The sequence below is a fragment of the Zalophus californianus genome, chromosome X (genome assembly GCF_009762305.2).
Source record: "Zalophus californianus isolate mZalCal1 chromosome X, mZalCal1.pri.v2, whole genome shotgun sequence".
NCBI lineage: Eukaryota > Metazoa > Chordata > Mammalia > Carnivora > Otariidae > Zalophus > Zalophus californianus.
Window position 1 is genome coordinate 12,529,711 of NC_045612.1, and position 12,998 is coordinate 12,542,708.

The 12,998-nt window shown below is 45.3% G+C and overlaps 1 protein-coding gene across 1 annotated transcript; it reads left to right on the forward strand.

Annotated features, from left to right (window-relative positions):
• Positions 1-5,792: 5,792 nt before the first annotated feature.
• Positions 5,793-6,373, forward strand: LOC118356578 (H/ACA ribonucleoprotein complex subunit 3-like). Its single transcript, XM_035725789.1, has 2 exons — positions 5,793-5,991; positions 6,089-6,373. Exons 1-2 carry the CDS (start codon positions 5,838-5,840, stop codon positions 6,127-6,129), a joined length of 195 nt encoding a protein of 64 aa, XP_035581682.1. The 5' UTR covers positions 5,793-5,837; the 3' UTR covers positions 6,130-6,373.
• The last annotated feature ends 6,625 nt before the right edge of the window (positions 6,374-12,998 follow it).

Genomic DNA, 12,998 nt, shown 5'->3' on the forward strand with positions numbered 1-12,998 from the left:
TCTAGGTTCTGATTCTGTTCCTTAGTCAAGATGTGCTAAGAGACAATACTGTTGGCCTTGTTTCTCACTTGTGCTTTCTGGAACAGGTGATAGATATTTCAGAGGATCTTTTGGAGGAACATGTTTGCAGGGCATCCTTACTTGCTTGGTTGTCTTTTGCACCTGGAAGGGCAACATGCTGAGCACAGAGGGCATTTGGGGAAAGAGGATGGAGACTGGGTGGGAAGGAGGATTCATAAAAAGGGGTGCAGGCTGAGGAGGAGGGTTGTGCCAAGCAGGGACAGAGTAGGGGTCTTGGGTGAGACATCAATGGGGACAAAGAGGAACGTGGGTAGGGTCATCTGACCTTGCCACCATCTCTGCACCTGCATTGACACGGGGTCATTCTCTTCTTCCTTTCCTGAGCACTTGAGGCCAGTTGGTCCATATCTGTGCTACATCGATGTTTCCCAGTGGTTTACCCCAAGCCTCCTACCTTCCCTATATATACCTTCCAAAGAGCAATGAGGAACCTTACCCTTCATCTTTGTTTGGTTATCAAGGCTCTGCCCCAGCCTATGGGAGCCCTGTGGTGGCTTCAACATCATAAAGCCTTGCTCCTCACACCTCCATGGGGAAGGGGGATGCTGTAAAGGCCAAGCTGTTGTGGTTGGGGTGAGGGGTTTTCCTTAATGCCTCATAAAGAGCCTTCCCAAACTGACCTGCCACCCTTCCTCCTCTCCCCATGTTCAATTCTGTTGCCCCTTATGGCACAAAGAAGGTGTTTTCTCCAAGTCATTCCCTACGGCCACCCTATCAGTCAGTGATTCATCCTATACTCTCCCACCCTTCTCATTACCTAGTATTTTGGAAGTCTCACCTAAAATTCCTCCAAGCTAATGTGGCTATATTTAAGTCTCTATAGAGATGTGAATTATCTCACGTGCCTTCAACAAATTTTTCTTATGTGTTTGTTTTCATATGGCCTTCAAGCTAAGCATGTTTTTTACATTTTTAAGTGGTTGAAAAAAGAAAAAGAAAAATATTTCATGACACACGAAACGTCTATGAAATTCAGATTTCAGTGTCCATAAAGTTTTATTGGAACACATATAGGTTTCATTCATTTAAATCTTGTCTATGGCTGCTCCTGTGCCAAAACAGAACAGTTCAGTAGTTGGAACAGAGACTATAAATCCTAAAATACTTACTATCTGGTCCTTTAAGGAAAAGTTTGCCAACTCCTTCTCTATTCAGTTCTATTGACATATTTGCCTATTCTGTGCAGTTTAAGCTCACTGTTCTTTCTTTATAGTTTCTTTTTTTTTAAGATTTTATTTATTTGTTTGACAGAGAGACAGCGAAAGAGGGAACACAAGCAGGGGGAGTGGGAGAGGGAGAAGCGGGCCTCCCGCCGAGCAGGGAGCCCCAGGACCCTGGGATCATGACCTGAGCCAAAGGCAGACGCTTAACGACTGAGCCACCCAGGCGTCCCTCTTTCTTTCTAGTGCCTTAAGGAAGAAACTGAGGCCACCAATTTGAGACCCCCTTTTTTTTTTCTACTGCAGGCATTTAGTGCTATATAAATCCTCCCCCATAGCTACTTCTTTAGCAGCTTCCCGCAAATTTTTAAATGTTGTATTTTCATGTGCACAATTCAAACTACTTTCTAAGTGCACTGTTGAGTTCTCTTTAACCTATGGTTCATTTAAAAATATGTTATTTAGTGTCTAAATATTTAAGCATTTTCAAGAGATCTTTCCATCATTGATTTTTAATTTATTTTAATTCTCGTGATTAGAGGACAGACTTTGTATGACTTGAAACCTTCTGAATGTACTGAGACTCATTGTGTATTCCAGAATATGGTCTATCCTGGTTCATGTTTCATGTGTCCTCAACAAAATGTGTATTCTATTGTTGTTTGGTGGAGTGCTCCATAAGGGTTAGTCAGTGAAGCTCATTCACAGGACTGTTCAGGGGCGCCTGGGTGGCACAGTCAGTTAAGCATCAGACTCTTGGTTTCGGCTCAGGTCATGATTTCAGGGTGGTGAGAACAAGCCCCGAGTCGGGCTCCATGCTCAGTGTAGAGTCTCCTTAAGACTTTCTCTCCCTCTCCCTGTGCCCCTCCCCCTACTCTCTCTCAAATAAATAAAAAGATCTTTAAAACAAATCAAACTGTTCAGATCTACTGCCTGCTTGCACTTGCAGTTCTTCTGTCTACTTACACTTCATTTCAAGATTGAACTCTGCATTGAAATCTTACCCATTCTTAAAGCTGAGGCAAAATGAGCACACATGTGAGAAGTGTTTAGAACTCAGTTCAAGTCATGGCTCTTCCACCCACCATATGCGTGCCCTTCCATTGACCCCTTCACCTATTTGGGCTTCAGTTTCCACATCTGTAAAATGGGCATAATTATAGTATCTTCTCTGCAAGTTCATTGTAGGATGGTGTAAGAGAGCATCAGAGAGCTAGAGACTCCTCATATGAGGAGTTTCAGAGGGTAAGAATTGCTTCCCACAAGTGTTCACATTATTGGGAAACAACCACCTTTACTTAAGATCGTTATTTGTCCCTTGGATTCCTGAGCAGCCCTCTGCTCACTTGTTCCCACGCTCACCTTTTCCTTATCTGTTCCCTCTCCGAAGAACTGGCTCTCCCTTCCCTAACCTGGGGTTTGGAGCTCAACCTTCCTGACTCCTTAGGGACTCCTTTCCATCATCAATTCCCTTTACCCCTTCTGTACTTCTATCTCGTGTCCTCTGTTGGAGCCTTCCAGTAATCTTGGAAACACGATCAAATTTCTCATTGCCATACCACCAAGACCAAATTCTTCTCTCCACCTAACATCTTTTATAGCTACTGCCCTAGCTGAGCCTGCTCTTATAGATGACCTTCTTGCAAGAAGGTCAAGAGATTCACCATCTCTACTTCCTCGCTTCTTCCATGTTCCTCAACTACCATGTAAGTTTTGCCTTCACCAATCCACTGAATCTATTGTCATTCAGGTAACTAATGAGTTTCTTACTGTACACAGATTAGTTAGGATGTAGAGTCCGTTGCTGTAACAGAAACCCAAGATAAGAGTGGCTTAAACAAGATGGAAGTTGACTTCTCTCTCATGTAACCATCTGGAGGTACTTAACCCAGGGCTGGTATAGTGACCCTGCTCATTGAATTATCCAGGAGCCCAGGTTCCTTCTACCATGGTACTCTGCCATCCTTAGGATATTACTCTGTATGGTCAAAGATGGTTCACCATGATGTCTAGCCAGTGGGGAGGGGAATAAGGGAAGGGTAAGGAATCTTTTCCATTTAAGGCAACAACCCAGATACTGCAACACGTCACTTCTGCTCACATTCCAATAGCCAAAATTTAATCTTATGGCCAAACCTAGCTCTGCAGTGGAGGCTGGAAATACAATCTTCATTCTGGATGGTCGTGTGCCCAGCAAAATATTGTTATTATAAAAGAAGAAGTGAAGAAATACTGGGTAACAACTAGCAGTCTCTGCCACGCTAACCACACCATCTTAAGATCATGCTAGCACATGTGATGTCAGAGGCCGGTTCCTAGACATGCTGGCCCTTCTAGTCTATTCACCCTCAAATCCACTGTACCAGGTATCAGAGCTCACTTGCACTACTAAACTTCTGTTGTGGATGTTGGGATCTTTCTCAGGCTTGCCTAGGAATGTGGCAACACAGGGTGGTAGCCAAAAATAGGGAAAGCTCCATGAGAACAGGATTCTTGCCCTGCTTGTTCACTGTATCTCCGGAACCCATTAAAATGTCTACCACAGGACGCCTGGGTGGCTCAGTCGTTGAGCGTCTGCCTTCGGCTCGGGTCATGATCCCAGGGTCCTGGGATCGAGTCCCACGTCGGGCTCCTTGCTCAGTGAGGAGCCTGCTTCTCTCTCTCCCTCTGCTGCTCCCCCTGCTTGTGCTCCCTCTCTCTCTCTCTCTGGCAAATGGATAGATAAAAATCTTTTAAAAAAATAAAAAAATAAAATGTCTAACACCTAGCAAGTACTTAATAAATATTTGTCAAATGAATGGATCTGTATACATGCATTTACTTAAGGGAAGATGGCAATAGGTTTTACCATCCTGAAGACCTTGAGAAGACCCAGGAACCAGTTTCAGTTTGGGACAGTAGAAGACGTGAGAGTGATTTGATGAATCTGATGATGTCACCCCCCTCCTTAAGATTTGTTAGTTTCCCCATTACTCTGCAGCAGAAGTCAATCTTATCCTGGCCTACTCTATAAAACATGGTTTTTGCCTAGATGATCAGCTGGATAAATGGATATGTGGGTGCAGGACTGAGGTGTCCTCCTGCCTGGATGCTTCTGTGGTGAGTAATCCCTTCTGGAAGAAATTTACCTTGTACTACATCATGTCTTCCCAGTTTTCCGGAACGACCTCTAGGTTACCAGTTTCCAAACCTGCCTACACATGAGAATAATCGGAGGCACTTCTTTAAATTATAGACTCTCAGGCTCTTACTGGACCAGAAGATCCTGCCGTTTGGGACCCTTGTTCTAATAGTGACCGGGGGCTTCCAGATAGTCATGAGATTGGGTAATTCATGCAAGGAGTAACACTGACTGATGTAAACAGGACAGGTCACTTATGAAGTCGAAACTGATAGTCACACATGGATGGAGGTGGGTGTCTGGATGGACTTGTCCTTTATAAAGCTCCACAGTTTTTTAGGTAGTTAATTTCTCAGAGCAAAAGTGGCCTTAGCCAACTCTCTCTACTCAGGATTTTGATAAAAAGGCAACTAAAAAACCTCCATGGTCCTTAATATGGAGGGGTGGGAGTTGGGAATTAAAGGAGTCTAGAATTTAGGATACTCTGAGTCATCCACATTCTGGTTTACAAGATGGGGTTGTCCTGGTTTGCTCTGGGGAGGTCAGGCCAAGAGTAAATGGATAAATTATTAAATTATTCACACAGGGCAAAAAACATTCTCGATTATTCTAATTGCCCCCAACCACATGTGAAAAGTCATTTTTTAAAGTATTCCCCTCATGGGCTCCATCCAGGATCTTTGTTCTAGAGAGGTCCAGATTCATGAATACCTGAGCCCCTCTGACTTGACAGAGGAGGTAAGAGAAGAGTGGGAAGAAGTAGCTGTCTCCTCCCATCTGAGTGCTGAGTGCTGGGGCCAAGAGACTGCAGCAGAGCCTGAACTCCCAATTCCTCCTTTTCTTCTCCTTTTTAAAAACGGGTTATGGATCCCATTTGTTTTCATCTTTGTAATTCAGGAGGGTAGCCCTTGCAGGTTCAATAATGAATACATTCTTCTTCCTGGGCCTCGACAGAGACTGACTCCAGTTGATCTTCCATTTTTTGTGAGTGGTGGCATTTCCTGGCATTTCCTGGGTTCTGAGTCTCTCAGACAGGGCATACACGCAAGTGCCAAGTAAGACTGGCCAAAAGGTGACACACGGCAGCAGGCACAGTTCTATGAGTTCAACCAGTTCAAATCAGATCTTTCCTGAGCAGACGTAGAACTGTGTCTTGACAGTATGGGCTTTCCAAGACAGCCTTAGGCCAACAGCTACAATTCCAAGTGAAAGCGAAAGTTTCCCCAGTGAAAGTGGCAATATCCGACTTTGAAAAGGGCATCATATATTCCTTGTACACCACCAGGAATTCTCTTGACAGATATTGTCAGGTTAGACATATGAGACTGATTGCTAATGCAATTTTTCAGGCCTGAAAAATTTCCCAACATTTCAGAGTTGCCAAACAAATCTCTTAGAATCATAATGGCACCAAACACGTGAGACCATCAGAAAGAGCAGCAGACGAAATTAGAATTTCTGGCTTCGGTGTGGTCATGTTTCTCCAGTATTACCTCAGCGAGCAGGGAGACCGAGTCTATACGCTGAAGAAGCTTGACCCTATGGGACAACAGACCTGCTCGGCGCATCCTGCTCGGTTCTCCCCAGATGACACATACTCTAGACACCGAATCACCGTCAAGAAACAGGATGATCAGGAATGGGTATTTAGGTACCCAGCCAAAATGATTTGCTTAACAGCAGGATTTTACTCAGAGAATTGGCAGGAACTACCCTATCAGGCACCCCAAGGTGCTCATGACCCAGCAACCACGCCCTGTCCTCTGAGGGTCCCCTAAACTTCATGTCTCTTCTGCTACCCCTCAGAGACTTTCCGAAACCAAGCTCTTCAAACTGTGAGCGTTGAAGCCTTCTTAGCACCCTTGCTCTTTGGAATCCGGTTTCATCGTTGTCCTTGATCATGCTTGTGTAAATCCACCATGGTAGCATCCCTCTTTTGAATCTTCTTTCCATATTTTGAATCACTGCTAGGTTATTAAAATGATTTGAAAAGCAAAAAAAAAAAAAAAAAGAATCATAATGGCACCACAGGGACAGGGGTGCCTGATAGGTTAGTTCCTGCCAATTCCCTGAGTAAAATCCTGCTGTTAAGCAAATCATTTTGGCTGGGTACCTAAATACCCATTCCTGATCATTATGTGCCCTTGTTACAGAAGCTAGTTCTTCCAGCCTTCCTTGAAGCTTGGGGGGCCATATAACACAATTCTAGCCAGAGTTATAAGCTTCAATCTGCTAGGGGTTCTGGGGGAAATTTTTGCTTTCCTGAGAACAGAGGATCTCTTTTCCCCTTTTAACTTCCTTGAACGTGCACATGATGCCTGGAGCCATGGTGGCCATCTTGTGACTCTGCGGCAATAAGCATGAGAGTGAAAGCCAACACAATCACAGTGATGAATATGAAGATAGTGCCAAGTGCTCCAAGCTCCAAGTTGTGGAGCTTCTGAACCCAAACCCGCGACTGCCTGTCTTTAGACTTCTTGTTACATTTGAGAAAACATCTATTAGCACACTTTCCATTACTTACAGCCAACGCATTCCTAACCAGTAACCCTTACATGGTTCCCTGTGCCCTCAGGATAAGGTCCACACTCCTTAACACGATAAATAAGGCCCCACATGATCTAGCCCCTACCTATCTCCCATGCTCTGCTTCTCCCACATTTGCCTTTGCATTTAGGAGCTGATAATCCGAAGTTACTTCTGTTGCCCTGAGTCTGCCATGCTGTCTCATGCCTCCTAGCTTTATGCTGACAGGAAACAGGCAAGAACAGTCTTCCTCATCTGTGGATCCCTAAAATGTAGCACAGTGACATATACTAGAGAAACTACACTAAAATGCTATTATCTGACTCTCTTTTGATTACAAAATAATGACTTAATGGCATTTGTACATTTTCAGTATCACTTCACATTCTCAAAGAAGTGTGCTAGGCTGATGTACTGATATCAAAAGATCTCTAGAGCATAATGTTAAGTTAATAAAAGAAATCTCAGAAGGATGTACCCGGTATGATCCATCAATGTGAAAAACAAAACTCAATAAAACTATGTCTATCCATGTGTACGTGTGTGTGGAATAGGTACAAGCAGAGAAGGAGCCTTGGAGGTAGAGATACCACGGTGTTAACAGTGGTACTTCTCAGGAGGGGCAAGGCCAGGGGAATTCTACTTTTTACTCTCTACAAGTCTTTATGGTTTGAATTTTTACAGCATGAATGTATTCACATGTAACTTGTGAAGTTAAAAACATAAAACAAGAGGCAGGAAGTAGCAGGAGAAAAAATATGGGAGATGGAATCTAACATATTTAAACTTAAGTCCCTGCTCTTGCTATGTGGCCTTGAGTGATATACTTTACCTCTCTGAGCCTCCTTTTCTCATCTATGAAATTGTGATTCATTCATTTGTTGTTTCACTCACTCAACAAACAGTTGTTGAGCACCTACTTAAGTATTAAGCACTGTTCTAGGCGCTGAAGATCCAATGATGAGCATATAAGTCCCCATCCTCACAGAGTCAACAATTTAGTGGGGCAGGTAGACAATAATCAAATAGACACATTGGTGTAAAATTACACGAGCAAAAGTGCTAGAAAGGGAAAATCCATGGGGTCATGACAAACTGTTAACAGGAAAATGTGACGTCATCAAGATCAAAGGAGGCTGGGCTCTGAAGGGGTAATAACTAAGTAAGAGAGGTCTGCTAGAGACAGGTGAAGAAGGACATTACAAGAAGGAGGAGGAGCATGTTAAAAGTCCTTATCATGGCAAGAACATGACTTGTTTAAGATTCTCAAATAAAGCTAGCATGGCGGGTGTGTGTTTGTGTGTTTGTGTGTGGGAGGCAATACTGGTGTAAAAGAGGCTGGAGAGATTAGTGTCATATCACATATAGGTCATGAGTTTGGTCTTCATCCTACCAATAAGAGCTATGTGATGCCTTGGTAAGCTTTAAGCAAGGCGAAAGCATTATCAGATTAGAGTTTTATTATTTACTTATTTAAAAATTTTTTTAAAGAAGGCTCCATGCCTAGCGTGGAGCCCAACACAGGGCTCGAACTCATGACCCTAAGATCAAGACCTGAGGTGAAATCAAGAGTCAGATGCTTAACCAACGGAGCCACCCAGGCACCCCCCAGATTTGAGTTTTAAAAAAGTCATTCTGGCTGCTGTGAGGACAACAAATTAGGTGGAAGCCAGAGTAGAAGCAGGAGGCCATTGCTTTGGTCCAGGTGAGAGATGGCGGTGGCTTGGCTCATAGTGATGATAATGGAGATGGGGAAATACACACTGCCTCAAGAGAAGCATTTAGGAGGTAGGGTCAACAGAATTTGGTGATGGACTGGATATGGTGACAAAGGTGTGGGGAAGGGAGAAAGTGTGGAGTCAGTGATGATGCCTATGTTTCTGGCTTGACTAAATAGGTAGATAGTGGGATCATTTCTTGAAATTGAGATCACTGGAAAAGGATTAGGTTTTGAGGGGAAAATGGGGGGTTGGATTTGAGACATGCTGATTTGGAGGTGTTTTAGAGGCCTCCCTTCCCTCCCTCCCTTCTTCACCTCCTTTACTCAAATACTACATCAATGAGGCCTTCTGTCTCCACCCTACCAAAAATGTCAACGTTCCTCCAACATTTCAAATTCTCTTCTCAGCTTTATTTTTTACATTAGCTCTTCTTACTATCTAGATAGTTTGCATTTTTTCTCATTTCTTGTGTTTGCCTCACCAAAATATAAGCTCCACAAGGAAGGAATTTTTGTCTATTTTATATATTATTACAGTCTTCAGCATCTAGAACTGTGCCGGCTATATAGTAGGTTCTCAACAAATATTTGCCAAATGCATGCACGAATAAATTCAAGTAAGAAGCCAAGTTGGCAATTGGAAATACCGGTCTGGCGTGCTCAGAGAAGTCTGGGCCGGATGAAAGCGTTTGTCATCCATCTGAGGCTAGATGCTAACTAGCTGTGGGTATCGATGAGGTCACACAGGGAGAGGGAGCGAAGTGAGAAAAGGCAGCAAAATAGTACCTGCCTCGGAGGATTATTATGAGGATTAAAGGAGATCACGAAATTCAAGGATTTAGTCTGGTACCTGGCACCTGGTAGGTGGTCGAGGCGTGTAAGCTCTTATTTGTGTTGTTATTACAGACCCATGGGACTTGAAGAACAGCAGACTGAGTAGATGGCAGGATGTGGCCTCTAATACCCTCACCAGTGAGCTCCCTACCTTTGTTAGGTGCGAGTCCAGTGAGTACCGACTGGGGCAGAATCCAGGCTCTGCTACTTGCCCTGCTGTGCGACCGCATCCAGCTACCTCAGCTTCGGGAGCCGCAGGTTCCCCACCTGTAGATCCGTGTCCATGGCAATGCTCTCCTCATAGGACTGACAGAATGTGCTTGGCGCCAAGTCAATGCCCCATCCCCAGGTCATTGGTGGGTGGAAAGTGCATTGGGCTTGGAGTCCGAAGATTTTTCCCAAGCTGCATACTCTCTGAAGACATCATATCTAAGTCACAGGATTGTTGTGAGTGTCAAATGAGATTGTGCATCTAAAAAAAAAATATTATTTATTTATGCTTTGCCTCACTCCAAAAAAGATAGGTCGTGGCTCACAGAGATGTATCAACTTCAACGAGGGGGAAAAAAAAAATCAGATGACAAAACTGAGGCAAAGACAAAACAAGAGTGGAGAGGTACGAAGGAATCAGAGTTAAGAACAGTGTGTAAAGTCTATTCCAGGGAGTTGTAGACTCATAAAAGAGTGTGACCTGTCACAGCACTTGGCAGGGGTCATCCCGCTCTTGTCTCCTCCCAACCATACAGGCCCAGGTGGTGTTTTAAGTAACAGCAGCACCGGCCCCCACCTGCCTCCTCGCCAAGAGCCTGTAGGGTTCTCAGCAGAAGCATGGGCTTGCTCCTCCATGTCTGCCCCCTCCCCACTGGTTCGTTAGGCTGTTCCCAGCAGATTGCAGTTGCTCATTTTCTTCTCTCATCTCTTCTGGAAGTCTGGAGCACTCCTTTAACCTGCTCATGGGCAATTCGTGTGACTGTTCTAGGGAGTGAGGGGGCTTTGGTGATCTCTCACCCGAAGTACCCCATTAGTTCCACTCATGTAATACTGGTTTAATACCAAGTATTCCACTCATGGCCTGGGGAAAAAAAAAAAAAAAAAGCCTTTTCAAACATATACCCGCCCCCACTCAACCCTTAAGAGGGGTTTCCCCAACTCTGGGGGCTATTTGGTAAGTGTAGGCAATGTATGGGTCTTATACTGTTAGGGTTATGCATATATCCTAGATCAGCAACCTGAACTTTGGAGTACCCCAGGGTTGCCCCAGTATCTTCAAGACAATGATTCAAGGTCCGATCAAACTTTATTGAGAACCTCCTATGTGCTAGTCACTAAAGAGAAGTACAAAGATTAATAATAGTCCCTGACCTCTAGTAGCTCTCAGTTTAGGGTGGGGATTACAGGGCCTTATTACAAAAATAGCTATAATTTATGGAGTGCTTGCTATATGTCAGGTACTATTATTGACACGTAATACCTCATATCATCCTAAAAATAACTCTAGTAAGTAGCTATTATTGTTATTTCTAGGACACAGAGGATGAAACAGGGCTCAAAGCATTAGTAGATTTACCTAAGGTCACACAGGTGGTAAGTGTTTCTAAGTCTGTTCTCCTGACTCCCGAGCTTGTGTTTTTTACATTTGCCTATACAAGGAAGGTTGTGTCAAGTTCTTAACAGAAGTATTAAGTGTCCTGGGCATAAAGGGGAAGGAAAAGATCAGGTTTATTTGAGGAGGAATGTGACCGTAACCAGTTGATTGGACTATGCCAAAGACAGATGTGGGGAAGAGCATTCTGGGGAATGGGACTATACTTGGAAAGGCATGTTTGGTGATGAGGATAGAGTAGGATGGGGGCTAGAGGAGGGGGCTGGATAATGGCAATGAAGTTGGAAAGGGAGACTGAGGCCAGATGTGGGGGAGCGTGTCGGTAGGGCTTGAATGCCCTAAGTTAAGAAGATGGACTCTGCCTTTAGCCTCCACAGGGACACTCATCTGGCTCACTGTCTTGCATTGATAGTGTCCCTCCTGGCATCTGGACATGGCTAGGTTACTCTGACTCAGTTGTCACTTGCTGGCCACCTACTTCAAGGCCTTTACCATGGCCAAACTCCTTGACCTCCTTCAGGAACCAGCTAAGGCCTCCAGTGGGAAGTAGAGCTGTTCACATCCTGATAGGTGTTGTCGCCGCTCCCTTTGGGGGACCCCCTGCACACAGGGAACTCTAACTGCCTGGCCCCTACCTGGTTCCCTTACTCGACTGCTCCTCCATGGCGGATCACGGGGTGTGTTCCTGTCTGCATCCCCAGAGCCCAGCACACGGCACACCTCAATATGCTCTTATGAAAAGAAGGAAAGAGGTAGGGGGAGGGGATCTTACACACCCCGATAACCTCTTTATCACGACTTGAGACATTTAGTAGCGCAGAGGAGGAACATAACAATCCTCCCGCCTCTGCACCCTCTGTGTTGTGTGGTTAACGGCGTCCACAACAATGAAATCCACTTCAGCTTGATGAGCAGCCCAGGCTTCTATAGAGCTGGAGGAATGTGAGCTGAGGGGACACAGCACTCGTCTCATCGAGCTCTGGGCACCAGCTGCACGCAAGGCTGGACAAAACCTTAGGACTCTTCAGGGCTGCTCTCGTGCCGCCCCTGCCCAGCTGGCTCGTGTCGTACCTCCCAGCCCTGCCATCTTCTTTAGTCCCCACTCTCTGCCAGGCGGCCAAGTGCTTCTTGCTCTACAGTGGCTGCTTCAGGGGCGGGTGGGCAGGCGGGGACATGGCTTCCCTCCCACACCTGTTGCAGCCACACAAAGAGAATCGGTGCTGACTCCCTCCCTACCACCCTTGACCCTCCTCCCTGGCTCTCCACTGCCTACAAGGCCCCAGAAAATGCAGCTGGAGTTAGAAGAGGCATTATTCCCCTGCGCCCCTTTATTCTCCATCCCGAGGGGGTGGGGTGCAGGGCCTTGGTAAGAAGTAGGACACCAAACCCAGTACTTCCTAGAGATCAGCAGGCCATTTGCTCCTTGAGTCCTCACCGTAAATTTGCCGGGGCTAAATGCTTCTCCCTGCTGTAGACAGGATGAAATAGAGGTTGAAACAGGGTAAGGCCATCAGTCAGCCAGTAAGGCGGGAGTTAGGCTCTTCCCCCAAGTTACCCGGCTCCAGAAGTGTCCTTGACCACCACACACTCTCCTGGCTGTGGGCATGCTCTCTCATTTCATGCTCTGCCGGCGACTCCGAGGCACGATGCCCATACTCCGAACTCCATGCCCCTCTTTCCAACCTGTTCTAAGCAAGGAAAATGGTCTACCGGGGAAAATGAGTTTAGTTCGGCTCTAATTCTCTCCTCGCAGTTCCTGCCTACCTTCCTTTCCTGTCCGCCCTCCCCAGTCAACGTGCTCATCAGGGTTTTCTCCCCACCCCTGTAGCTTTTTGTTTGTTTTCTCTTTGGGCCCAAAGGAGCTGGGCAGCACTGTGTGGTGGGAAGGGCATGGGTCTTATTTTCATTTCATTTTTTTCAAAATTCAAATGACCTTTTCCTTCTGATGATTCA